At 44.1% G+C, this 27,017-nt stretch overlaps 2 protein-coding genes across 6 annotated transcripts in view; one reads left to right on the top strand and one right to left on the bottom strand.

Moving 5' to 3' along the window:
* The window catches only part of elavl4 (ELAV like neuron-specific RNA binding protein 4), an 80,000-nt gene that overhangs the window by 51,173 nt on the left and 1,810 nt on the right, over window positions 1-27,017 (bottom strand). Inside the window, exon 1 of one of the 5 annotated variants that reach the window (XM_069699027.1) lies at window positions 13,496-13,736. The exons of 3 other annotated variants lie outside the window; for them this stretch is intronic. In XM_069699027.1, the coding sequence (XP_069555128.1) occupies window positions 13,496-13,504 (9 nt within the window). In that variant the 5' untranslated portion in view covers window positions 13,505-13,736. Of the gene's footprint in view, window positions 1-12,122; window positions 12,293-13,495; window positions 13,737-27,017 lie in introns of those variants that run through there. One more of the 5 variants, XM_069699026.1, reaches the window with a different exon arrangement.
* LOC138621179 (cytosolic carboxypeptidase 6-like) overlaps window positions 12,406-27,017 on the top strand; it is a 293,612-nt gene continuing 279,000 nt past the window's right edge. Inside the window, exon 1 of the mRNA XM_069699016.1 lies at window positions 12,406-12,423. The gene's annotated coding sequence lies outside the window, so the exon portion shown is untranslated. The remainder of the gene's footprint in view (window positions 12,424-27,017) is intronic.

The following is a 27,017-nucleotide window of genomic DNA, read 5'->3' as shown; positions in this document are numbered from 1 at the left end:
TCTTGCTCTCTGTGGGTAAACAAGCCTGTGGTTGAAGAGACAGAAATGCCACAAATGAGCAGAAAGTCTGTTCACTAGCTCTCCAGAGCAGGGGGCTTAAATGCCTGCAGCTATCTATGGATGCTACAACAGCCAATTTAGCAGGAGAGGAGGAAGAGAGGAGGTATGACCTCTGCCTTCATTTACTCCTTCAGAGAGATGAAGAGCGGGAGTGAGGGATCAGATGGGAGTAGGAAGAGACAGCAAGGGCTGAGTAATGGGGAAGACACTTCCAATACTTCAGAGAAAGGGAGAGACGGAGGTGGGGGAGGAGAGAGGGAGTCTGTACATGTTCTGTTGTCAATGTGTCTTGTAAACTTAGGCAGGAATGCATAATGGAGGTCTAAATGAGAGTGAACTGTCAGCTTGAAAGGGAAAGAGAAGATACGGAGGGGCAAAGAGGTCAGGGTAGAAAAGAGGACAAGGAATATCGTCTCTCCTCGCTGACAGGTAGTGGGTGAATATCGAGATATTTTTCGGCACGATGATAAAGAAAAATCAGTTTAGCCACCTTTGTTTTAGGGTGGTGAGGACCAAAGGCTTACTGTTGAATAGCTGTTGTGTAAAATATACAAATACTTTCTAAATCTGACTGGGACAAATTGGTTAGAAACATTAGGATTTAGTTTAAATTCAAGTGTGACAAAGCCAGTAAGATGTGTTGAGAGGGCAGTGCCAGGGATAGCTACACCCCCGGAGGGAAAGGGGCCCCATGCTAGTCACCACATGCGAAACAGTGGACCAACATTCATCTCATCAAGAGGACAAACTGTGTGGCTTGCATGTTAACATGACTTGTCCCATCCATTAAATGTAATGTTGAAAAGCTACCCTGAAAAAAGGAAATGTTAGGCAGAGGTGAAACATCCAAATCATTTTTCACCCATTCTGCAAAGCCGTCATTTTACACACTGTGTCAGGAAGTGGATGGTGCGCCGCAGCAAGCAGACGGTGCAGTGTTATCGTAGCATGTGCAAACGTGGTGATAAAAATGTAAGAAGCAGCAAGCAGATGTATATGACTCACGTCTCAGTTTCAACAGCTAACGTATAGTGAAAGGGAGCATAATGTCAGCAGAAGGAATATTACATTTCTTAGAAGTGCCTTTAAGTCTCTGCATCCCATTTTCCAAACACGACTCAGTGCTCAATATTCAGTGCTCAACCATTCGATAAAACGAACACAATATCAGGCGCAACAAACACACACGCGCGCACACACACACACACACACACACGGTTTCATCTTTTTTCATATTCTCACTGTCCTTGCTTTTATCACATGAACACACACATGTACGTCTTCTGATAAAATCTCAAATAACACTGGAATAAGGGTGCAATGCAATTACATCCACCAACCATCGAGATGAAAAACCGCTCATGGATACATTTTCAATTATTCAGGGAATACATTTCAGTCGGTGCTCAGATGCTGGGAAAAGTTATTATATAATCAATACACTCTACAACGCCATTAATATTTGATGCCACAAAAGTGCTTCCTGTCTCCTTGGGCTCACGGCCAGTGGTATCTGGGTACTGCAGTCAAATAGGACGAGCCTGACTCGCCTCGAGCAAGGAAGGGGAGTATACATTTGCTTTCCTCTAACATTGGAAAGTCTTAATCTTTCTTGCATACCAGGCACAAAGATTATCTCAATTTTACTTTCTACACAGCCCAGAGTAAATTGTGGTACAATTTTACACAAAATATAGACGACCAAGGAGTTTTTTTCCCCCCACCCCTTCCTCTCCTGTATTTTTTTTACCTTCGTCACTCCTCTTCAGCTTTTACCCCATAAAAGGACCACTTTATATTGCTGGCCTGGTGCAGGCTTCCCTCCCCCTTCTCTTACAGAGCTTAGACAATCAATTTACCCTGACTTGGCCAGGATAGATGGAGGCTGTTGAGACTGCGGAGTAGACAGTATGCTGCAGGATCTCTCTGCTGATAGACACTCTGCCTGGCAGCTACAAAATGGAGCCAGCATGCAACCATCTGACTTGATAGACTTTGCCTCACCATCTTGCTTTAGATATTATTCGTGATTTCCTTATGCCTTTTTCATCTTATTTTATTTCTCAAAACATCAAGTGACTTGTTAAAATGTGAAATGGATGGATGATTTAAAATTATGTCACTGAAAATGTATTATCAGCTGAAGAGACACTGATAATCATGTGTCCCCTTCTTTCTACCACAAAGCCGACTCAGACTCTCTCTCAGTCCCCCAAAGTGAAACGGAATTGGAGTTCCTATCAAACTGACTGAGACACAAAGAGATTAATACGACTTTACTATCTCAGCTTCTCGACCAGTCAAGTTCCGTGTAATGCTCTCTGCGCTATTGATTTTTATTTTTCTCTCTCCTCTCCCTTTCTTCCTGGTCGTCTCTCTCTCTCACCATCTCTCCACCTCCACCAGCCTCTTCTGAGCTCTGAAATGTCCTGCAGGTCAGACGGATGCTGGGCCGGATCAATCAGGGAAAGTAATCTGGGACGCCTCTTGCACGCAAGCACACACACACACACACACACACACACACACGCGCACACACACACACACGCACGCGCACACACACACGCACGCGCACACACAAACACACACGTAGACACATCTCAGATACTCACCGACAAACACACACACACACACACACACACACACACACACACACACACACACACACACACACACACACACACACACACACACGCCTCTCCTCTGTTGCACTCTGGCCTGCCTGCCTCCAGTCTCATCGATCTGCATCTACTTTACCAAATGGATTCCTCTCTTCTTCTATCCTCCTCCACCTCTTTTCTCTCTGTGTGACTCAGAATAATAAATGTTCCAGACCGCGCGAGACGTGTACGTAAGCAATTTTTCATTTAACTTTGGCTTGACTTCCCCCCCTCCCTCTTCTTTCTCCGTTGTGATGTTTCAGTCTTTGAGTGAGATCGATGCCGCTTTCCCACACGCTGCCTCACAGCCCCTGGGTAATCGGAACACACTTGTGTAAGGTCAGAGGTCAGGAGATGACAGGTTAAGGCCCATTGCCGAGGGGTGTGTCAAACAAAGATCTATATTATTCAACATTTATATTTCACAGACAATTATAGGATGACCCCGTAGGCAGATATTCTTATTTTCAGATGTAGTGTTCAGTTTCGCATGTTTCCTGAGGCTAAAGTATCTGGACCAACAAAAATTTCTCCACAATATGCATTTACATATTCACAACTGAAGTGATACAACTTGGTCAACTCTATTCAGATTTACTTGGCCTAATTATTTTTTATAAAAATAACCTAAACTATAAACTATTTCCTGCTGCTTTGTGGGCAGTCAAAAGACAACAATCTTCAAGCACAATGACTCGGAGGACCTGCAGTGCTCTATACATACAATACAGAGTCACATTCTCTGTGTCACACACACACACACACACACACACACACACACACACACACACACACACACACACACACACACACACACACACACACACACACCACAGTCTCCTTTGCTCAGCCAAACTGTAGGCGGAACTGGAGCCATTTGTCCACTGGCTGAATCCCAACTCTGCACCAACGCATGCAGAAAATTGGTGAGCATCTTGACTCTGGAGATGACACTTCAATTTGTGCAGCTCCACTGACTGGTGCTCTGCAGTTCCTCCCTTGTGGGGGTGTGAGATCAGCTGGACACCTGCCTAGCTGTTTGGCTGAAGCCTGGAGCACGGGGGACTGGGCCTTGGAATTGAAGGCCTGGCCTTGCCTGTCAGCCCAAGTCCCTGTCCCTTAGCCCCAGCCCTGGTCTGGCCTCTCTGGTCCTCATCGCAGTTCCTCTAGTTTCCCTCCTGTGCCAGGAGCAGTCCCTTGCTTTATGACCCTGACCCCCTATTCTTCCATCCAAATCTCAGCTGCAAGTTATTGCAGGGCCATCACCCCAGCCGCAGACTTCCCTCGAACAGCATCAAATCCCCATCAACAGCTTGCCAGCCTTTGTTCCACTTCTGGTCGCTGCAGCCAGCATCTCAGCTTCCAGCTCAGTCAAATCAGCAAGATGTCTCTGCTGTGCATTGCTGTCTGTCCTGCTGTAATCCTTGGGTGTGACGGATGGGACTGATCCTTGTCGAGGCCCTTAGCTAGGACATTTTGGTGGATTAAACAGTCTAAATCATTGTCTCATCCTTTACATTTTCACTGCTAATTAAATGTAAATGTGGTTAAAGGTATTAGTGGAGATGGTATCTATCAGACATGTAATGCTTATTCGGTTAGTAATAACCTTGTTTCTGTGGCTAAAAAGGACAAAAGACTTACTGTGAGTAAGGGAATAAAAACAAGGCAGGAGAGAATGCTGTCAGCCTTTACATGTGCCTACATCACATCTGACATGTAAAATTACAGCAAAAGTGTCTGTCTTTCGTTTTCAGAATACAAAAATTGTGGTATTTTTTAAAGTTTTACTCGCTGTGATTGTTCTTTAAATGAAGGTGAAAGTGACACTGCAGCTGAGTGTACACAAAGGCCGGCACCACTCTGGGTTGCATTCCGGGAAATGGCTCGTGCTTCTGTGCAGTGCTCATTTCCGTGTTGAGCTGAAGTTGCTGTTAACTGGGCTGGGACGGATGATAGAGGACGCAGAAACAGACAGCGAGGCAGGGGGAGCAGGCAGGCTGATCCAACTGAGTCAGCACCATGTGTCATGAGCGAGGACACCACCTCCACAAGTAGCTGGCAGGTGAATGCGGCCACGCACCTGGGCAGGCAACCAGCCATTTTAGTGAAGCTGCTTCCTATCTTTAGCAAAATACACTAAGACACACTAGTGTGTACACAAACAAACATGTGCAAACAAATGCACGACGATTCACTCAACTCAACTACCCAACTGTGCACCTGTTACTCAGCCCACCTGCATCATGTCGGGTCAGAAATAAGCAATTCAGCAATATCATGCTGTTGCAACCAACTATGAACATTATTTGCTTACACAAGCCTACTGTCAAGCTTGTTGGGTAACTGAGTAAAGAAACCGTCTTCAGAAAAGAGAGCGCAGCAGAATACGAAACTTGTAAACGCCTCTGACCAGAGTCAATTTTCCGTATAATACACAGTAGGTGTTCTAATTAAAACTGGTTTGAGGCTGGAAGTGGTAATATTGGCTTTGTTGAACAGGTATTTAAAAAGCTATAAACAGCCTGGAGGTATACGATAAGAAGAAAACCTACAGCACAGCAGCACTTACACAGAGGGCAAGAGAGACGGGAACACTTGCCTGGCTGCTAAGCAGAGGCAGAGCTCTTCTTAATCTAATCACTGTTTCCCCCATCAGCTGCATCTCAGACACGGCCTGCTTATGTGTACGCGTGTACATGTCTGTGTGTGTGTGTGTGTGTGTGTGTGTGTGTGTGTGTGTGTGTCTGCCTTGCAGCAAAGGCATAGAGCTAAATCACATAGACACAAACTGACCGTTGTACTCGAGAATTCATTCCACAGCCTTATGTACCATGTGAGTGTACGTGAGTGTGTGTGTGTGTGTGTGTGTGTGTGTGTGTGTGTGTGTGTGTGTGTGTGTGTGTGTGTGTGTGTGTGTGTGTGTGTGTGTGTGTGCGCGCGCGCCTGGGCCTAGCTAATCTGGTTATTGATTCGGCCCTGAACCGGAGCTCATATAATCAAATAGCTCCAAGGGAAAAGGACAGCCGTCCGTCATCTGTCTTAATGAGTAAACAGTTTGATGGCGGCAATGACTAACTCAAAACTACATGTAGATGCAGAGGAGGTTACTACGTCACTGATCGAGCAACAAGCTGAAACTTTGTACCCGTCGTCTGGCAGATCACTCTGTAATCTCTTTCCTGTGCTGAGTGACATGATGAAATATCAATTTATTTCATCCCTTTTTTCACACAACAGGTATCCTGCCCTTTTTTTTTTGTCTTTGGTACAGACACAAGCCTGGTGTCGTTGTCATTTCCAGACACATGAATCAGCCTGTAAACCAGATTTTTTTTTTTCCTGGGGGGAGGGAGCCAGGAAATATTCCTCTTTTGAATATGCCACGACTCTATTACCGTACGATTTCAGTCACTTCCCAAAATGCTGTAAAGTTGCCTATTACACAATTAATTTGGAGTTTGACTTGGAGAATTTATAGCGAGGTCCTCTTCCGTGAAAATCGAATCAAAATGTAACTTGATGTGAGAGTGGTGCAATCAGAAATGGCTTCTGCTGCAGCAGGAAGAAAAGGGAGTGAGACACAAAAGCGTACATGTATACCAAGCACAGCTAACAGACGAGGCCCGCGGCACACCAGCTAAACCATTAAGTGTGGCGTGCATTCAAACGAGCAGATTAATCCCCCCCTACCGCTGTATAGAGCGGAGTAATTGAAAATGCCCACAGGAGACTATCTCTGTTCATATACTGTGGCGTTCCACCAAGGAGACAACATATAGAAGGTGGTGGCTGATAGAAAATCCTGCAGCTGCGTTTTCGTCAGGAGAGCGGTGCATCTACGAGATGGCGCAAATGTATCTCTCTACAGTTCCCATTTTCTCTCTCCCTTTCTTTTCTTACTCTATCCCCAATATCAACTTGACAGGTGCTGCTCGTGCCCGCTGTTGACGTTTATCAGTCTTCATAAGCATCCAATATCACATTCCCTCCATTTCCATCTAGTTATGCCGTGTGGGAAGGGCAGCGTTAGAAGGGGAAATGCTTTGACTGCGATAATCAATATTCCTTTTGGGACAAACACCTCCATTATCAGCGTTATCATCTCATGTCTCTGCGGCCTGATAACTACCCCCTGGTTCTTAGCTGGGTAACTATCTGTGGTCTCATGTGCTCAAAATCAAAAAGGCGAACCAAACCTCTGATTGACAAAAAAAAAAAATAGTCAGGTATTATCTTCCTCCCCGTCCGGCTTTCTCTGTAAGCATGACGAGATAGCTTTTTCTTTTAAATAAAGTATGTCAGCTCCAGCATTATGATCTTTACATAAGGTGGCCCCTATCTTTATGAGTCACTTACCACAACTGACAGACCTTTCATATTCCTTCCACTGCGACTGTGGAATTTTCCAGTGTTTTGTTTTAGGCTAAGATCCGTCCTGTTGGTGCCTGCGTTAGCACGGCTATTGATGAGATAAGGCAGAATAAATGATGTCGTGTGGGATGCTGTGTCTGTGGGCCCTAATGTGTCTATTACCAACCACAAAGGTGCCATTTTGTAGCATGTTCAGTTGCATGTTCAATCTATAATTCATCTGCGTACAGAAATGCATAAATGTTTAATATGTCAGAGGCGGTGAGGCCTGTCGAAAGCATGACCTTGAAACGTCCTTAAAACATCACAGCAGCAACAGCACCCGGGCCAGTTAAGCTGCCAAAGCCAAACAACAGGCAGCGTACACACACACACACACACACACACACACACACACACACACACACACACACACACACACACACACACACACACACACACACACACACACACACACACACACACACACACACACACACACACACACACACACACACAGCCTGTATGCCTGCTGATGCTTTCCGCTGCTTTCTGTTCCTCTTTTTTTCCTGGGATGCAAAATGCAGATGAGACGAGTCAGCCGCTTGTGCACAGTCTCAGGAGAAACTGCCAGTCAAATCCAAACATCTGTATGAATACCAAAACACACAGGGTACAGTGGAGGATGAGAGAAAGAGAGGGAGGAAGGAGGGGTGCGAGACAGAGAGAAGATGAGGGAGAGAGTGAATCGAGAAGAATGAGCAGTAAAGTAACTCGGAAAGCCAGTGTTCCTCTCTCCTTCTGTATTTTTGACTGAACAAAGAGCTATACACACATGAATACCTCTTTCCTCCCACTGTATTTTCCATCAGGATATTTATTCTGAAAAGCAGCGATGCACAACAAGGGCTCGGTCCTGTGTTTGCTAGTGGGCTGAGGCGCTAACACTCCCCAGCTGATTATGTGTCTGTCTGTAGCAGTTTGAGCTGCTGCCAAAGGAATTAGATCTAGTATTTGTGAATGCTGCTCCCCTCACAGCAGAATGCCTTGCCATGCCTCTCAGATTTCTAGCTTTTAAAAAGAGAGGGAAAAAAAACAAAAAAATATTTTAAATAAATGAAGGAAATCACTGTGGAAGCCTATTAAATTTTCAACGTGACCATTTTGTGAGTCTTCATGTGTGTTTAGGCTTCACACAAAAGGAATATATAAAAACCAAAGCGTGTTAATTGGGACAGAGATTGTTACAGCAGCTTCTTATTCAAACAGGCTTTTGGCTCATTAACTGCTTCCATCCAGCTTTTGTTTAAAGGAAAGTGGAAAAGACATTTAAAGACAACAAAATATTTTTGCAATATTTATACCAAAACTGTACCACAGAAATACCGATAGGCTGCATAAAGTACTCGCATGGAATATGACAAGACACCTCACACCTCAAGTTCATGTGCAAAAACAAATATCTCAGTGTCAACCCTTTACTTTGTAACAGCAGCAGGTCAACCACATCTTTTTAATAGTAAATGCAATGTGTCACGTTAATATCATGGAATATAAACATATTTTGCGCGACAATAATTCACTTGTTTTTAGTTTTCGTGTCGTACCTTTTCAGACAGAGTACGTCTTAAATGATCGTGTGAATTCACAAACTAGTTTTAATGCTATTGTGAATCAGGTGTCACGGTTTCACTTTAAAAGTAGAGTTATCATACTTTAAACACGACACAAAAAGATTTCATTGCAGGACTCCCCCCGCCCTCATTACACATGTAGTCCTACTAAATGTTCTCTGGCTCATATATCATCTCTATAATATATAAAACACCCATCTAAACTTTATAGTTTGTTTTCAAAGTTACTGCAGTGAACATGCAATTATAGCTGATGGACTCGTGTCTACGTGTCTCAGTTCTGTCCAGTCCTTTTGTATTCACCTGACTGTGTCCGCCCATTTACCTAAAGCTAGAGATATTTACACTATGACACATGACTCATACAAAATAACAACTACTTATATAAACACACACAATGCAACCATTTGACATTTACGCTAATTACCGTGGACGTTAAGAACTGCAGTGTAACCTCTGTTCGTAACTAAACTGAATCAACAGCACAGAAACACAACCACGACTGTGCACTCTGAACACAACACACAAGGCCCTGCACTTCGCTAGTGTTTCCCACTTCTCCTCCTCCTCCAAAGTTTACTTTATAAAAATCAGTGAGATTTTCAGTACACGCCGAGGATCAGTGCACATCCATCTACAAACAGCATACAAGATTTATAATTAAATCCACCTAATTGTATGCTTTTTGCTGCTTACTTCATTCACAAACCATCACATTAACCATTTAAAAAAAAATTCCCTCTAAAAGCAAACTAAGCTTAGTGGGCCCAGGAGAGCAGCTTAGAGGAAATATAAGGAGTTTATTCTGTGATGAATATCTGAGCAGAGCACTTGTCTGGGTGGTCTGCTTCAATTTTTTGGCTATTTGGTTTAATTATATGAAGCCTCTAATCTAGTTTTAGAACAATTTATTTCACAGCGATGAACTACTTTGTTGAGATAGAAGTTTGTAAATAAAAAGGAGAGAGAAAAGGTTCCTTGGGTCATATTCTAATTACAGTACATTTGTGTGGCTCTTGATATTATTATTTATAAATGTCTGTGGAAAGTCAGAAATGTAACATAATTGTGCACTCGGTGAAATCCCTCTTTTATAATATAAGACTAAAAATAGTCTGATTTTCAAAAGTAGCGTGGAAAAACAATTAAAGTTATGGTCATCTACGTATACAATGCAACACACATCGACAATAAATCAGACGGAGCTGTTGTTTTTGTTTAGGGACTTGCGAGAGAAGATTAAGAGGTAACTGTTCCTCTGCCTGAACCACTTCACCTCTCTCTCTTTGACTCTATGGATTTGTTGGTTTAATCAGGCTCCAGTTAACCATGTCACTCTGCATCTGGACACACGTCAGTCATGTGATACTCACATGCACTCAAATACAACCTCACAGAACCAGTAACACAGACACACAAAAAATATAACACAGGCTAGCACGTAATTCAACTGAAGCAACGCTCCTCTATTGTCCGGTTACTCTTCCTTCCATTTCTATTTGTTCGCTCATCATTTTTTCCTTTGTGTCTGTGAATAAACCTTCACCGTTCCTCAAGCCTATCATCACCTTCGGACTACATATCCAAGCATCTAACCTTATCTTGTGTTTCTCTGATCTTCTCAGTTATGTTTAAATCACTAAGCACACACGGTCGGTACACAGTAGCTAATAAATTCCTCACACACCACCCTATTAGCATTGATGTGTAACCTTGGCGCTCACGGTGTTCTGCCTGAGGGTACGAGAGCCACTGCATGTTTGTGTGTATCCCTGTGTGTATCTGTGTGTGTGTGTGTGTGTGTGTGTGTGTGTGTGTGTGTGTGTGTGTGTGTGTGTGTGTGTGTGTGTGTGTGTGTGTGTGTGTGTGTGTGTAAAACAATGGCCTGTCTCCAGATCAGGTCCCCCACTGGCTCCCATCAGGAGGCTTCATGGTGCTCATCTAATACCTCCAATACTAATGAACACTCGACTTTTCCACTCCCTCGCTCGCTGTTCCTTCTCATTCTCCTCGCGTGTCCGTTTCTTTAACCCTGGACACAAATACGAGTGTCCTATCTGTGTGCGCAGCACAACCGATACGCACATCATTTCTCTCTGGCGGAGCCTGTCTTCTTACATCGTCAGTAATGTGTTCCCGCTACACCTTCGCTACACTCGGCTGCCAGCCCGAAGGAGTCAGCAGAACAGCTGGCGTCACCAGCCACGTCACTGAACAGGGGAGTCGCCTTCGATTCAATTAAATCCGATGGAAAGTAGCCAGCAAACAATCAAACATTTACTTACTGACAAATAAATAAAGCTTCCGCTGTTCTTCATGCAAACACAGACGTGAGTCAGCCCACTTTGAGGATGGCAAGACAACCATTTTAAAACAGATGGATGCACTGAGAATGCAAAGTGATGGCATTAACTGTGTAGTCAGAACGGTGATGTATTGGCAATGAAATGCAACTCGGTCTTACTGTCTGACAGGTGAAGGAGGATAAAATGGCTGCTAGTTTTGTTAGCCAGCCTCTCACTCTGCCGCTGGGATGTGATGGATGAATGGATAAATGGATGCAATGTTAAAGTGAGTCTCAGGACGCTGAGCAAAGCAGAAATACTTGGCTTATAATCATGGCTCTCATGCACTTACCAATGAGGGGCATACAAACTTGAGAGTGCACAGCATTATAAGCTACCGTCAACCAGGCATGCGCGTAACTCTGACACACCTACTCCGTCTTTCTTTCAGCTCTGGCACAGCACATGGGCAACACACCCTCGCACCGTGTACACAAGCGGCGTGACAGATAACATGTCGACTCGTAAAACTTACAAGCGCTACTTTGCATACATGAATATCAAATCCTCTAAAGTCCAGTTTCCCCCCCCCCCCCACCGTGTTACGACACATCCATTATCAACAATATCTAAGCCACCTCCGCTGCAGTACTATAGACAGGTAAATATTTCAGAGTGGTGCAAAGGCAGGAAAAAAAAAAAGGGGGGACACCTTCAGCCTTGGCTCCAACATAAAATGGGTGCTGTTCCCCTGTTTAACCCTTCCCTCCCTGTGTTCCCCTCCCCAGCTTTCCTTACCTCTACCTCTGCCTCCACACATCTCCTGTTAGCATGACATCTGCCTCTGTTCCTCCATCTGAATTTCTCATTCTGCCCACAAACCTATAGAGCCTAACCTCCCCCCCGCCCCCAGCTGTATCCTTCTCCCCTATAAGAGGGAATTTAACATTCAGCACAACAAATAGTTCAACAGCATTGCCAGTGCATGAAGAGTATAATACATGGTGACTGTGGGTGACAGTATGCGTACACTTACGAGCTGCTCCAGCTGCTGCGGGATGCTCTAAATGAACCAATGGTTAACAATGTACAGTGGAGTATAGTGGCAGGCTGCCTGTAGCCTTCCTTACCATCTTAAACCCATTCCACTCCATTTGGGAGACTCCGGCTGTTGTCTCACGTTCTCTCTCTCCCCTCACACAACGGCTACAGAAACGCCTCAGTAAAGAAAATCCCCTACTCTCTCTAACTCTCTTCCTGTCTTTTCTCTTGACACTGTCTCCTTATTGTGTCCCCCCCCCCCCCGCTCTCTTTCTCACTCTGCCTCTCTTCCTGTTTCTCCCCCCGAGTCTTAGCAGCGAGCAGAGAGCGGCGTGCTGGAGGTGTACGGAGCAAGCATCGCCTTCTTCCACAGATGCTGAGAGGAGAATGGTGAGTCTGGATGAGAGTGCTGGGCTGCAGCAAGGCTCTCTCCCTCCCTCCCCCCCCATCCCATCCTATCCCTCCCTTCCCACAACCACCCGCCCAGTCGCCAGCTCAGCTGGAAGGTCAGAGCCCGCCCACCCCGACTCTCTGTGAGAGTCTGTGATTGGCTGCCCGGCTTGCCCGTCAGCCCCCGGCCTCACCTCCCCTCCCTTCAGTGTTAACACCTTCGCTCTCTGGCTGGCTCGCAGCCCTCGTCGGCACACGCCAACCTCCGCCTGGTTTGGCAGAGAAAAGGCTCTCTGAATCCCAGCAAAGCAATCAATCGCTGCTGAGGTCTGTGCTCGAGTGAGCCGGGCAGAGCAGCGCGGAGCAGAGCTCTGAGAGTGATTGCAGCCTCAGGCACTGTGGTAATAGGATGCCTGCGCAGCACTGTGTATATAAATTAGCTATTACTGGGTGCATGTTAAAATCCCCTGTACATTTACAAGACTGTGTACACACACTATCTCTTTCTCCCTTCTCTCTCCGTCACACACACACACACTTGAAAACACACGAGGTAAGTTTATGTTAAAAAAAAAAAACAACTGTAGATTTTGATTTCGATCTTTTTTCCTCTGACAACACGTGTTGCAAAAATAAAACAGTCCAGCAGAATTTGACTTATAAATCGCATATTGCCTGTTCTAGTCATAACACGTGATTGTTTTTAATTTTTTTTATTTGATAGGCTTTTCATGTTTATATCAGAACGAAATCGCGCGCACAACCTCGTGACAACTCGGCGCACACCTGTTCCGAGCAGGTGCAGCCTATACATGCGATGGAGCGACCTGCATTTGGAATGATTTAATGATTGCACGTCACAGAAAAGGAAGGTGGCGGAGAGCGTATGTCAAGGTGTAGTACGCTGTAGGCAAAACAAACACGGCGCTACCTGTCTGCCTGCTGCGGTGGGTTACAGCTACAATAAAAAAATAAAAATAAATAAAGCTCAGCTGCAGACTGGAGGATCAATTAAAAAAAAAATGGACAAACGGGGACGAAACAAAACCCGAACCTTGCGTTATCTACTCACCATGACCATTCTTGTGTCAGGCCGCTGGTGTGACGGAAGGTGACGGTTCTGTCGGCGGGCAAACTGTAAAAGCCGGCGAAGTCAGCGAAGAGAATCGGTTAGAGTAGCAGCGTGCGTGTTGGAGACGGTGAGTGAGCCGACGAGGTGCTGTGTAGTGAGAACCAAAAAACTAACACCGGAGCGAAACCGTGTGTGTGTGTGTGTGTGTGTGTGTGTGTGTGTGTGTGTGTGTGTGTGTGTGTGTGTGTGTGTGTGTGGAAGACCTGCAGCTCTGTCCCGTGCAAAAGTGGGGAGAAAAAAAAAAAGACACTCGCTTGCAGGATAACAACAAAAAAAAAACCGAAAACAAACACCGCGGGCAAAGGAAGGAATTCCACTTAAAGAAAAAGGAACCAGAGCAAACACACCTCTCTCTCTCTCTCTCTACCTTTTCCCCCAAAAAGCCATTTATGGAATGTCCAGTCACCTCGCGCGCGTTCTCTCATTGGCTGGGGAGGTGCGGACGGGGCGGTGCCGCTGGAAGGATGAGAGCGGAGGAGGCAGGCTCGTGTGGTCCACGTCGCGGGGTGTAGGGAAGCATCGTGCAGCGGGGTAGGTGCCAGGACGAAGTTAAGGTGATTCGATGTTTGTGTATGCACATAATTATCCGTCACCCGGCTGTTAATAATTATGCGCGAGCTCAGCATACGCTTTGACTCGTGCATGAACTGCAGCTCTTTAGTTTAAAGGAGCGTGCCTGCGCGTCCCTTCTTTTGTCATTAAGCTGCAAAAGAGGCTATCTGCATTATTGCTGCAGTGTATGCTCCCTGTTGTTAAGCCATGTGGAGACCTATCCTTAGCTGAAAAAACGGCAGCAGCAGTTCTCCATTTTACCCTGGCCATAAAATAACTAAATAAATAAAAGATCTACAAAAATGAAAACAGGGCACTTCTTAGACATCCTAAAACCACGCCAGTCATTTTTGAGTAGCCTGACTGAGTTAGGTTTCCTGTTTTATACAGTAACCGAACTCTCATTAATAAATGGCTGCTACCACACTAGGGGGGGGGGGGGGGGGGGGGGGGGGGGGGGGGGGGGGGGGGGGGGGGGGGGGGGGGGGGGGGGGGGGGGGGGGGGGGGGGGGGGGGGGGGGGGGGGGGGGGGGGGGGGGGGGGGGGGGGGGGGGGGGGGGGGGGGGGGGGGGGGGGGGGGGGGGGGGGGGGGGGACCTTTATTGTTGCCAATTACTCTGGCAAATACTAATAATATAATATTCCCTAGTTTTCTTGGTTATAATGAATATTTATATATAATACTCTCTCTATGCCCAGCAGCAAACGTGCCTCAGGTTGATTTTGTCCACCTGGCCCTTGTCTCAGGCAGACAAGAAGAGGGAGCTCTTGCTTCCTTGAACACAGTTACCTGGCAGGCAACGCTTCTTTGGCTGCACCTTCACACACACATACGCTTACACATACATACGTACAATCACAATATACATACTGAAACACGTGTTTCTTCTCAACATGCTCGACAAGCAAGCATAACTAACGCATATTCAAGTGCACACCTTCTCACACTCAGGCACATTCAAGCATCTTATGCTGTAGATATAAGTATATAGGCTGATATAGGACAACTCTAGTTGTCTCCTCATGTTGCCAAGAGATGAAAACATCATTGACTTCCCAACACATTATCACACTGTTTTCCTTTGTGTTAGACGCAGCAATAAAAGGCTGTCAGCAAGGCTGCTCTTATTCTCATGCTGTTTTGTTTCAGCTGTCGGAAGCCTGGCAGAACTAATGTAACTCTGGACATCCATCAAGCTAAGGGAGATCTCTTCTCTCCTTCCACCTACATTCCTGATTACAGATGGCGATATCAAATTTATAATGTAAAGCCAGTAGATATACAACTTCTGGTTGAGATTACATTCATGGATTGCAAGTCTGATTAAAAATATAGTAATTCTTCGTTACACAAACTTGAAATGGATGACATGTACAAATCTAACAAATAGAGCTGAAACAAACAATAATGGAGTTGTTGATCAACAGAAAATAGTCCAGATTTGCTGCTTTTCTCTGCGAGTTTGGAATGTTGAGTCAGAAAATGGATAATCAATCAAATAATATTTGTAAAGATAAAGTCTTACTGGCATGTTAAACATTGTAAAAACATTTTCGACACCTCGTAGCAGTTGAGAATAACTGCAAACTTGACACTCGGGTCTCAAAGTAAACCATGCACTATAAATCACGTCGAGCATGAGTTGTTATTGTCTGATTACTGTAGCTAAATGAGGCCCTCCGTAACTCGGTAACTGTTTACATATATAATCTACTGTAATCATACATTGCAAACAGAATACACACCGTACAGCAAATGGCACATATGCACACTTAATCTCACTCTACGTGTACTTATACGATTGTAAATTTCAGCCGTAGGTACACAAGTTAGCTCCCAAATGAACACACTGAAAAAAAACAACAACACATTGTTAGGAAAGTGTAAAAACAGGAAGAAGACGAAGCGTCAGGACTGATGAGGCCAGTTGTGGCTGACAAAAAGGAAGCAGTGAACTGAAGCTCCTCAGTCTCTCTCCTTCTTCCCCTGACCGCTCCACCTGTCTTCTTTGCAACAGCTAGCTAGCTAGCCTAGCGGAACCATGTGCCTGACATACTAATGAGAATCCTCACTACGCCCTCAATTAGGCCCGAGCAGTACACACACACACACACACACACACACACACACGCACGCACGCACGCACGCACGCACGCACGCACACACACACACACACACACAGGAAGATGGGCTGAACAAGCTCGCTATTGTTTCAGATAGAATAAAATATGCTGGCACTTGCAGTCTGGAGATTTGTACCGATCATACTGTATATAACAAAACAGAGGGAGAGTAATGTGGAATGAAACACAATGAAAATGGATTAAAATAGCAGTGCGTCTTTGTCTCTCCGCCTTTGTTGTGCGCTTCTTTATCTTTTGCTGCCATAGAGCAGAGAAGCAGAATTTGCAGCTGAATAGTGCAGGCAACAAACCCTCCGTCTTCTGTCCATCTGTCATCCTCCTTGCTCTGACCTTTTGAGTTTAATAAAAGCTCTGGGTTGGACCCGGAAAAGACTTCCTCCACCCCACCGCCTCTGATATTCCCGGCCGAACTATGTTTTATTGTTGCTTTTTAATTCCTTACGGTAAAGAATAGAGTCGGAGCTATGGTAGAGACTTAATCCACAAGTCACGTCTCTGTTTTTGTCTTCTGTCAACTCTTAACTGCTGATGTGTCGAGGCAGTAAAACAAAGGAGGCGATCGTTTTCTTAATCCATAATGGATGGTGTTTGTGAGGTTGTTTTTACCCTCTGTAATATGATCCAAATAACCTTTTGTCTAAATGAGAATATGATTTGGAAGTGAAAATAGTCTCTCGTAGTCGTCTTGCTCGGCGTGTCGTTTCGCTAGATTGCTCTACGGGATCGTGATTTTAGAAAGCAATGAAAGCGACTACCACTACTCTGTAAATTAGCCATAAACAAAATCTGTTCTTTCCACTGTGTGCTGTTACGGAGTGTGTAGTCATGATATATAGACACACACCAAAGTCGGAGCCGTGTTGCTGCCATGTATTAGTTAAGGATAGACACTGTGCATTCTATTATTGTGTATAGACTGATGGAGGGAGTGGCTGAGATATTCTATCAAGGACTTTACTGTCTGGACGTTGGAGATGTAGCTTATTATCTGTTGGATTTGGCTCTCTCTACTTCAAAATGCAACACAGCAGTGAATAAATGTAGAAATATTAAAGTAGTAATTAATGTTAATGATTAAATGGGCTACTTTTTTTTTTTTTTTTTTTTAAAGGCACTTCCATTTTGTTAGGCTTTGCACAAAAAAAGTACCCAGAAATGATTGGATGCATTATTTGGCCTTTTTAGATGATGAGTAATGCTAAATAGTTTTTGAGGAGGTAAATGATATTTCTTTCCTCTTGCAGCGATTTTGAAAGTTAAAAAGCTTTTGTGGCTGTAACCCAGGAGGGCCAGCCGTACTGTCAGCAATGTGAAACGCCATCTCGCTTATTGGCTCTGGCTCGTATCCATGAACACACACACCTCAAGCACAACTGACGACAAACGTACACAAACAGATGTAAGCTCAGACATACTGTACATAGCAGCCACCACACGGTTAAAAACAGAATATTTTAAAAGCCGGAGGTTTTAAGACCTGGACATCAGAAGTGCATTCAGCCTGTGCGTGGAAACCTGCTAATTCTGAAAGCACAGCGCTGGCTAATTGTCATGAACTCCTCCTGCCCTCCATTCTGCCCAGAGTCTCCTCCCTAAGCCCCTCCTAGTCACAGACATTAATGGATTAACTGCAGGCTGTGTGGTTTCCTCTTCCTCTCTCACTCTCCTGCACGAACTCAAGATGCTACATCTCTGCCACGCCCTCAAAATCCTGTTTATTTATGCCCATTTTCCAGGTTTGAACTATCAAATATACCACGGGTTACGGCACTGTAGATAAACAACCTACTCTGGCAGCAGCTGGATAACAAGTGTGAAGAATACCATGCGCAATATAGCAGGTTTTGGTTTGAATATGCAGCTTGCAGACAGTGATAATTGTGGGTGCTCTCGGTTCAAGTCTTGTTAACTGTCAGACACAGTGTTTCAACACCTGTCTTATGTTTCACTCTGCATAATAAGACTTCTATTTAAAGGAGGAGAAGTGAAGATGCTGAGGTGTTACCTCAAAGTACTGAAAGAAAATACCTTGATTATTAACAACAGAAGGAAATCTTGTGTTTAGCACCAACCCCCCCCCCCCCCACACACACACACACACACACACCTCCCCCCAACTTTGCAATTGCTACTCAGGTTCAGAGCAAATGAATGCAACCAAAGACACGAGACATAAAACACAGTCTGAAACAGAACTGCACAGTGCGGCAACAACGCTTAAATTAAAGATAAAACTGTATTTTAACAAAGCAATACTTATTGGGCCCGGTTAATTTTATTTCAGCTTATCACATAATTCACAGTAGTCGATGCAGTAAAACAGCCTAATATATTTAATAGCTCAGCACATGCCTCTCAGTGTGCCGGGGTTTACTCAGGCTCTTTTCTTTCTTTTTTTTATTCGCCCTTGAAGGACAGATTTAGTTGCTCTATTGAAGTTCTGGCAGTAGTAAGATCTCGCTGTGCTACTCAGACTGATGACTGCCTCTCTCCTGGCAGGTGTCCACCCTCTGCCGGTAACAATCAACAAATGAGAATCGCAGCCTTCAAACTTGCCCGTCTCCCTGAGCGGCGACAAACTCAGCAGCACTGAAATGCCAGACAGCAGACACGATAACATGGGGCTGTTTCTGGACCACAACGGTCGGGTTGGACCCCACCGACTTTTGTTGTCTGATTTCAGTGTTGAGATGAAGGTCCTTATTTGCCAGGGTAACTGGTGCACACAGTGTGGATTATTATTTGTTTGGTTATTTCATGGTTAAAGATGCGTTTTGCACCTGCATTGCTGCTGCACATTCAGTCAAATCACATCTTCTCTGTCTCCCCAAAAGCTCTATGTGCTCTGGTTATTTAGTAATGGAGGGGAGCAGATGGGTGTAGTTCTGCCACAAAAAAACTGCTCCTAAAAGAAAACCGATGTCCTTAAAGCAGGGCAAGCAGATTCAACACAACGGCACCTGGCTGAAACCACTGAGGGCAGATCATGTTGAATTATTTTGGGAGGACAGTCAAACTCACAGACAGTCAGGCTGAAGGTCTGTGGATCAAAAAAATGCAAAGATTGCACAAATGATCAAATTCCCCAACTTGCTGCTAGAAAAACATCAAACATATCTTTCATATTTTAACTCAAAATCATATAATTGCCCTGATAATACAGTTTGGCCTATGTCCCAACTATAAACTCAGCTTCGAAAGCTTTGTTCTCGGGGGCTTGTCTGTTTGATTGACAGGTTGTGCAGTTAGGTTACGGCTATCGGTGGGCGGGACGTAGTATGGTGGGTTTACGATCAGATTGAGTCAGATCCACTGCTCGTTCACCCCCAGTTCGCCCAAATATGGTCACTTCCGGCTCCAAACTGCTCTGAACTAGCAAGATGGCGCTGGCCAATATCCGAACTGGAGGCCTCATTACGGCCGTTCACAAACCAATGGGTGACGTCACGGTTGGTTGCCGCCTGGTACCAACAAAATCTAAGAGTTTGCTCAACATTTTAAAGCCATGCAAATGTACACCCAGCTCTTACAGTTACATACATCCTACTGACACTCTAACCAAAAGCCATGGAGAAACGTTGTGTTGATTACTGACAGTTCAGGGTTAATTATGGGGTTGCAGCTCAGTGCTTTGAGTTCATTGTTCCTGGTGTTAATTGTGAGAAAACAAAAAAGTTGTGATTTCACTTTGGATAATCTTTGTACTTGCTAAAACTAACAACTAAACCCTATATCGACTTGCCATTTTACAAACCTGTGAGAGACAGAGAGAAGGTCCCTTGAATTGTTACTTAAATGTATACTATGATACATTTTTTGGGATACATTTTTTTACTAATCTAGTCTGAGCTTCCCTCCTTCATCCTCTTCCCTGCGTGTCAGTCGGCATGATACACAGTCAGCTTAACCCCTGCCTGTGTCACTCTCCCTGGTGGAAACTCCTCAGATCAGAAATGAATTCTTCATGCTGATCCCGGGACAAGGCTGGGCTGCCTTTGTCACAGCCACTTTCTTCAACTTTAACTCAAAGCTCTTTGGCGTGGCTGCAGCTTTGCAAACTGCTGAGATGTGACAAGGAGAGGACGGGCTGTTTGAAAGCTCACGCTGAACAAACCAGAATACATTGGTTCCTTTTAAGAGAGAACATCGATGTTTGTTTTTGTCTTTTCTTACGGAAGAGTGAATGATGGTAATGGTCTTCGAGGTTGTATCCCAACACATATGAGAGGAGGATTGTGTAGGTGCCCAGAAAAGGCTTAGCAATGCATTCGCTGAAGAGGCGGGCATGTGTTCTGGCACTGAGATCGTATTCTCTACGGGACTGTGGTGGATTAGTGTCCATTTGGACAACAGAGTGGTCCGCAGCTTGGGGTGACATTCAACTTCAGCAGGCCAGCATCTCTCGCACGGATCATAAAGTTTAATCCTGCTGTTAACTGTCATGGATGTATAGTGAACGTAAAGGGTGATACTTGTAGTAAAAGATGGGTATAATGGTACGTTTTTCTGTCGATGTTGCGTCTTTTGGTCTAAATCGGGTGTGTGAAGCGAAGCGGCGATCGTGCTGCAGTGGATCATGGGGGTTTTAGTGGTGGGCTTTGGGGCTGCGAGGACGGCAGCCCGTTTTGCGTTTGATCCCGGTCGGGGTACATCCATGCTCACAGGGCGACTGCTGTGGTCCATCTGGTGGAGGCTTTAATCTCAACTCCCTCCACTTCCACACTAACAGTAACACAAAGCACACACAGCCTCCCACTCGAGCTTCTTTAGACTGCTGCTCACTGTCAGACTCTTTTATTTACATTATTTATTTTCTGTCCTTTTTGCAGCCACGTAGCTCTTTGCATAAATGTTTTTCTTCGTTTACAGACCTCCAGCAGAAACAAATCTAAGGCCTGCATGCTGTCTCCTCAAAAAATCTCACACTATCAGATCTGCATAACTGACTGCACCGCTGCTTTTGATAAGTAATAACCTTTCAGAAATTAGACACCCTTCGCAGGGCTGGCCATCAGCACTGTGGACCAAAACATGCCCATGCTGCACAAATCCAGCTCTCTAAATGTCACTTCATGCTTAACCGCCCTTTTTCATGCTTGAAGAAGAGCAAGCGGGCAATGAAGAAAAAAAGAAAGCCCCACCGGGTTTCAGTTTAAATGCCTACATGCTTAGAGACATGTTTCAGCTATTTTGAAACATTTAGCCGATTAAAGAGAGAGAAAAAGAAGTCTTCAGACACTCTGAGAAGACGAGACATTATGTAGAAAAGGCAGCAGTCATGTTCTGAGAAAACTTTGTAATATTAAGTTCAATGTGAGACTATAAAAACAGAGGCAAATAATAAATTTACATATTTGTAATAGTTCTGTAACAGATGCAAGTTCTCCTCTGCGTCAGTTCACTTTACAGTCTTGTCACCGGTCCGAGACGGACTCAAAATGCTGCTGTTAGAATACATTTATTATTAATGGGAGAGAGGGGTTAGCAGGTAATGATGATGCTGTTGTTGCATGTCCTCCTCTCGGAGAAAAATACCTCTCGCATTTTCATCGGCTTCCAATATGTCTTGACTTAGTCTGTCTTTCATAAGCAACTGGAAATAATCATACATGTAAAACTGCTTTATTTTGTGTACATAAAGTAGTAGACACCTTGAAGTGGACGCAATGGCAAGCCACTTCACTGGTCACTCGTCTTCCGCACTAATGCACAAGTCAGCCGTACATCATTTATTCATGGTGACGGCAGATACTTTGCCTCATCCCCGGCAATTAGGGAATCAATAAAAACGCATTGGCTTTGAAACTATCAATTCTAAGAGGGGGAGGGGAGGGGGGATAGTGTTGTTCATCAACATGCCAGGATCCCAGACGCAGACAATCACTCAAGTATCGTCAGCGTTTGTCAGCTCAGCATCAACAGGCGCTGAGCTGTCAACAGGAAGGCGCGTCACTGCTCTCAAAATGACGGCCACGTATCGTTTGGGCGGGAGTTCTCACCTGCAAAATGGGCGCTTCATTGGGCACAACAAAAAAAAGATGATTTAATGTCACAATTCACAAGATTCAGTTTGCATTATGAATTTTTTGTGTGTTGTCAGAGGGAGGACTGAGCTGAGTGAGATTATCATAGACGGAGACAGGTCAGTAAAGGGCTTGATATGGCTAATACCTCTTTTGTCAAGGTTTATAAGGCTGACATATCCACGGGACATTTTGATAACGCTGTCAGTTTTATAATTAATTCAGTAAACCCGAATGATCCAACACACACACACACCCCAAAATGCTCTTTAAAGGGAACAATATGTCGACCTCGAATGGCATTAGATTTAGCTGTAAGCCTCTGAATTGGACACCACTGTCAAAATAGCAGCTGAGGAACGTTTCTATTTTTCCACATTAATTGTTTGCAAAATACGAAGAGCCCCTTAAATTCGAGGACACAATACTACTTTCTCTGCAGTCTTGTCTGTTTCATTATTTCCCTCTGTATTTATCCTCCCAAACCAAATGCAATAACTGCAACTGAATGTAAAAATATTGTCCAAGAGAGGCAACGAATCTATCCCTGAAATTAAATGTTTTATATTACCGCGCAAAAAAGCAGCCCTGGGAATTTCTTTCTTTTTTATTTATTTATTTATTTTTTAATTAAAGAAGAAAAATGAGCAGCAGGAAGTGAGATTATTTTATTCAACCTATTGAACTGTACACATGTAGACACAGCGTCGAGTTAAATCCCCCACTACAATCCACAGGCCCACCACGGATAGATAATCCACCACTACGTAAACTATAATTATGATGACTGTGATTTAGTTATGTTAATCCGTGTATTAAAAGAGCTGTCAATCAGCGTGGGAATAATAATGGGTTCAAATCTTCTCCTTTAGGTTTTTAGCTGTGGGTGTGACCCTTTTCTTTACTTTTGGATCAATGGGTCGTGCTCTTCGCCCGCCTCTGTAATAATTACTATAGTGTTTGTTTTAGTGAAGTGACATGATCACTGTGGTACTGCTGTTTGGTCACAAGTGTGAAGAGTCATTTCAAAGTGCACGGAGTCCACTCAGAAAACATGAGCCCCACCACTGCCATTATACGAGTGATATCACAGGTGACCTTTGGCTGGGCGTGGACACTTGTGTTGGTGCAGCACGCCATGCTGCGGTTAGTCTATTGTTTATGGATCACTTCACTACTCCTTTTTTTTTTTTTTTTTTTCGGTGGCAGAGTTCAAGAGTACGAAAAATTGGTAGGTAATCAATTAAGTAATTATGGTAATGATGCAACACACTTAAATAGGCACCTCGCGGACGGGTTGCATTTCTATGTTGTACAAAAAAGACTGAGATGGAGACAGAGAGACAGAGAGGAAAAAACAAAGGCGAGGGAGCGAGTACACTTAGCTTTATAGTGTGTGTGTGTGTGTGTGTGTGTGTGTGTGTGTGTGTGTGTGTGTGTGTGTGTGTGTGTGTGTGTGTATTTGTCTGTGCATGAGCCTGAAGACACCTGCTCCATTCTGCAGTGATGGCTCCCAGCGGGACACAGGCTCAGCTGCTGATCACTAGGCCCTCCCTGCAGCACTGGTGGCCAACACACACACACACACACACACACACACACACACACACACACACACACACACACACACACACACACACACACACACACACACACACACACACACACACACACACACACACACACACACACCTCTTCCAACAAATCTGAACCCTTCAGGCCCCCCTCGTAGAGCCTCTCTCTATGTTCCTCGTAACTGACACACCACATGTGCTCATATCAAGTGCAAACATGACATGATGAACACGCACACACACACAAGCTGCAGAGTCTGTGTTCATGGGATGTTGCATGTAAATTCTATGACACGGTACGGTCATAACGTGCTCTATTTTGAGATATGCTATAGGGATGATATGGCAGCATGTCTTTTTTTTTCCTCGACAGCCCTATAGCTAAAAAGCTGTGTTGAACAGAGCACTGCATCAAACCATCATATTACATGCGACTGTGATTGCAGTCAAAGGATAAAATGATCTAAAGAATATTTTTGGCCCTCTCTTGTTTGTGTTCATCTTCATACGTCTGCGTCCTGGAGACTGTTATCTTCAGCTTTTTGGCTAATGTTAGTAAAATATCACACGATAACCACATTTGTTTTTTGGCAGTCCTGCATTAATCAACCGCCATTGTACTTGTGGCTCGATTATTATCCCGCGTTTTGCACGTATCTTCATCTCTCTGTTTCTCTTCTTTTTTTCTTTTTTTTCCCCCTGTGTGGCGTCGCTCAGTCTGCTGCACCTGTTTGTGCCTCAGTGACAGCAGGGTTGTGGAGCATAAATGAACTAATTTCCTGGATATAGAGAACACTGCAATCAAGGAAAGGGGAAATGCAGTGAGCGGCAGATGGAAGGAGCTAATCATTGTTATGAAATAGAGATGACCTCTAACTATCTCCTGGCTGCTAATACACCGTGGCTACACCACGTTTGCCAGCAACTATGCCCACCCACCGCCCACCACACACCCTCCATCCTCTTCTTCTTCTTCTTCCCCCTTTTTGCTTTTTGACGTTATGGTGGCGATGAACGACTATAAGCAGGTTTGAAATGCAACCTTCCTTTTTTTTTAATTTTTTTTTTTTATGTTTAAACAAAAGATTGGAGTTGTCAAACAAAGCTTCGTGTCACATAGAGAACTCCAGCTGCCTGCAGTGGGTAATCAGTGCAGCTTTCTACAAATTAACAGCATTCAGCTCTGGAGCACGGTGCACTGCAGCTTTTTAGATGTGGGCTTGTGGAAAAAAATGTGATCTCAGTGACTGGAAACCAGAACAATTTTACACATTATCCACAATTTTACCCACTTTGTCTCAGTTTGGTCATCCTGCTCGTCCTAACACTTCAAACCGATCCTGCGGACGCTCATTCTGGAACATCAGGAATTCAGTTCAAATTTAATTTATTGTTTGCTTCTTCGTGTGCCTGGGCTCTTGACGCTTGACGACGAGAACATGCACACACGCAAACAGAGGCATGATATGTAGCACACACACACACACACACACACACACACACACACACACACACACACACACACACACACACACACACACACACACACACACACACACACACACACACACACACACAAAATGCCTTACACATACTAAATAGACGCTTGTTGCAAGGGGAAGTCATGGTAAACTTTGCTGCAGTCGTGTAATGTGTTGAAGATGAAAACATTTAGTTATTCATTCATTTATCAACATACTCATTTCATCCAATAGCACATTAAATATAAGCAAAATTTGACTTAATTTTAAATAGCAATATCATACAAAAGTAACACTGATTAATAGGTAAAATAACTGTTTTACTTAACAATGAATTTACTCCTTTTCTTTTTGGATGTACGCAGCAATGTTTCACTGCCGCTATAGAGTTCTATTTCCTTTTGATGGCAACGTAAAAAAAAAAGAAATAGCAATGCTGCATTTGAGGCTTTACACACCAAAAGCCACCAGAATCTTCCAGCACATTTATCTAATGTATGCAAATGATCTCGCTGTGCCTAATGAAGGCACCATTAATCACTATAACGATGGTCTTTTTTAACCAGGGTAATCATGCACACACACACACACACACACACACACACACACACTGTCAAACAAATACAAAAGCCTATGCACTATAACACACACACACACAGAGAAACATGCCTCATCACCAGCAACACACTCATGACAAATGCGCAAAACCCCCAAAATAAACCATTACCAGACCACTTTGCCAGAAATGCATGATGAGAACATCATACTCACTCTGTTATTAATAACAATTCATTTTGTTAGTTCTTTTTTTTTTTTTATATATATATTCTGCACTTTATTTACACTCTGCAATGTTAAATTTAATTTTACATGCAAGTAGTCATCTGATCCTCCTTGGACTGGACTGGTTAAGTAATCAGCTCAAAATTCCATCTAATAAGATTCATCAAAATATGTTAACATGTCAATCATATTTATGTGACAAATTCAGCTAATTAGTTCCACTGGTTTCAACAAATAATTTATGGTCCAGCAGCTTTATGCAAACAGCTGATAACACTGTTGTGAGTCTGAACGGGCAGTGGGAAACACAGTGCTTTGTGCTCTGTATAATGACAATAAAAAACTGGACAGATGTCTTTGAACTCGCGTAAGAATTCAAAGCAGCAACAACAACAACAACAACCACAAAAAACCCAAACTGCAAAAAAAAAAAAAAAAAAAAACATTTTTTGAAGCCCAGCTCCTCTCGGACGCAATTCACTGCTTATCCTCGCCCATGCATTTGCATGCACTTGACGGAAACCCCTGGGTACAGTCAGCAGCATGACAGTGGGTTATGAAGGCTTCCGGGAGGCTCTCGGGTGTGGATCTGAGCCAGTTTGAAGGGGAGCCGAACCAATGAAGAGCCCACAGCAGATTAGACACCCACAGCTTCATGTCGCTTTAATGCGGCGAGTCAGGGATTTTCTTACAACGCTTTTCCCTAAACGCTCAGGGTTTTCTCATGCCCCTTTTTCTCTCTCATTCGCTTCCCCTTGAAGTCATCTTTCCTATCTAAATTGTAGAGTAACGTAGACTCCGGTGTGAAAACGTCCCGTTTATCTACAGGAACTATCTGCTTCCTCTGCTAACGTGACTTGTTGGGATGTTGATTGGAATTTCACTGATTTCCTAGTTATCATCAA

Source organism: Brachyistius frenatus, unplaced genomic scaffold, assembly GCF_029030835.1.
Source record: "Brachyistius frenatus isolate BFR_SWC_R1_liver_20210118 unplaced genomic scaffold, ASM2903083v1 Contig_29, whole genome shotgun sequence".
Classification (NCBI taxonomy): domain Eukaryota; kingdom Metazoa; phylum Chordata; class Actinopteri; family Embiotocidae; genus Brachyistius; species Brachyistius frenatus.
The sequence above is the reverse complement of the archived record's forward strand: the minus strand, read 5'-3'. Positions and strand labels throughout refer to the sequence as shown.